Source organism: Phalaenopsis equestris, unplaced genomic scaffold (assembly GCF_001263595.1).
Source record: "Phalaenopsis equestris unplaced genomic scaffold, ASM126359v1 Scaffold224629, whole genome shotgun sequence".
NCBI lineage: Eukaryota > Viridiplantae > Streptophyta > Magnoliopsida > Asparagales > Orchidaceae > Phalaenopsis > Phalaenopsis equestris.
In genome coordinates, this window is record NW_018242704.1 from 1,620 (window position 1) to 3,136 (window position 1,517).

Here is a 1,517-nt window from a genome sequence, read left to right on the forward strand (position 1 = left end):
CTCTCTCTCTCTCTCTCTCTCTCTCTCTCTCTCTCTCTCTCTCTCTCTCTCTCTCTCTCTCTCTCTCTCTCTCTCTCTCTCTCTCTCTCTCTCTCTCTCTCTCTCTCTCTCTCTCTCAATATATATATATATAATTTGCGTTTAATCATATTTTTGCCAAAAGAATTTTGAAATCTTATTCCTTAATACAATATGCCAGAGATTTATTCTTCAGGCCAACTAGAAAGCCGGCCCCTGGTACACATTGGAAGGGACAAGGAGCACGTTTATCTTTTTTCCGACGTAATAATTTCAACTAATTTAAAAATTAATATATTTGGGCCATATAAAATTTCTAGCGACTTAATAAAATTAAAAAAAATTAAATTATTTTAAGATAAATAGTTTAAATAAATTAATCCATTATCCATTTCTACACTTATTTCAAAATAAATTTAAAAAAAAGGGGGAATTTGCATAAATAATACTAAAATCGACATACATAGGTAAAAGTGTTTTTATTGTAAAAATCAAAGTTTAGGTGGGTGTTGCATATGTAAATTTTTCTTAAAAAAATTAAGATTTATTTGGACAGCCAAATGTCTAGCTCCCCTACCTCTACAAATTTTTCTGTGCAGACTCCTGACGTAGCTCTACGTGCGTCGCAGGGTATTCCTGAGTTATTTTTAGGTTATTTCTGGATTATTTCAGGATTATTTAAAATAACCCTGAAATAACCTGAAAATAATTCAGGAATAACTTGCACAGCACGTAGAATTACGTCAAGTGTCCGGACAGAAAATGTGCGCCCCCACCTCTCTCTCTCTCTCTCTCCAATATATATTGTGATTATATTTACATATCTAATACCAAAATTTTGATATTTAAGACAGTTATAATATATATGTGTGGTAATGTATGAAGTAAATGAAACAACCTGTCATAGGAGACCATTATCTTGCCAGCTTTGAGCAGAGCAATGGCACGAAAGGCGTCTTGGGACAGATTGATGGTGCCATTGCAGAAGGGCGGAGGACAATAATCCACAATCTTCACCACCACTTCTGCGCCACTGCATGGATTGGGCACATCGTTGGCCGCGCCAATGCACCGCACCTTGTAAGAACTCCCGCACGCGCCTCGGTCGTCCCAAAACACATCGCTCGCTCCCGCAATCATCACCCCTTCATTCTGATTTCCGTAGCATGCAGAAGCTGACACAAGACAATTAGTAATCCAAATTTTCTAACAAAAATACTCGTGAATTATGTAATATTTTCTTATTAATACTTACGGGTATATGGAGGGGCATAATATGTGGCAGTGCCTTGATTTGCAGTGGAATTAACGGCAAAAATTGCGAGAATGAGAGGAAATAGTAAGTGATAAGAACTCATGGTTGGAGGAGGAGGACGACGAAGAAGAGGAAGGCTTTGGTTTCTTTATTTTTTGGTGTTTTTAACAGAGGAGAAATGAGGTTACTATTTATAGAGGTTTTAGATGAAGAAATGAAGTTTTTCTAAGTCTTTGGAAGACTT

General features: G+C 36.7%; 1 protein-coding gene across 1 annotated transcript in view; it reads right to left on the bottom strand.

Moving 5' to 3' along the window:
- Positions 1-1,423, bottom strand: part of LOC110037756 (EG45-like domain containing protein) — a 2,415-nt gene extending 992 nt beyond the window's left edge. The window contains exons 1-2 of the mRNA XM_020742458.1: positions 1,274-1,423; positions 917-1,193 (exon numbers count right to left, since the gene is read on the bottom strand). Of these exons, the coding sequence (XP_020598117.1) occupies positions 917-1,193; positions 1,274-1,376 (380 nt within the window). The 5' untranslated portion in view covers positions 1,377-1,423. The remainder of the gene's footprint in view (positions 1-916; positions 1,194-1,273) is intronic.
- Between the last annotated feature and the right edge of the window lie 94 nt (positions 1,424-1,517).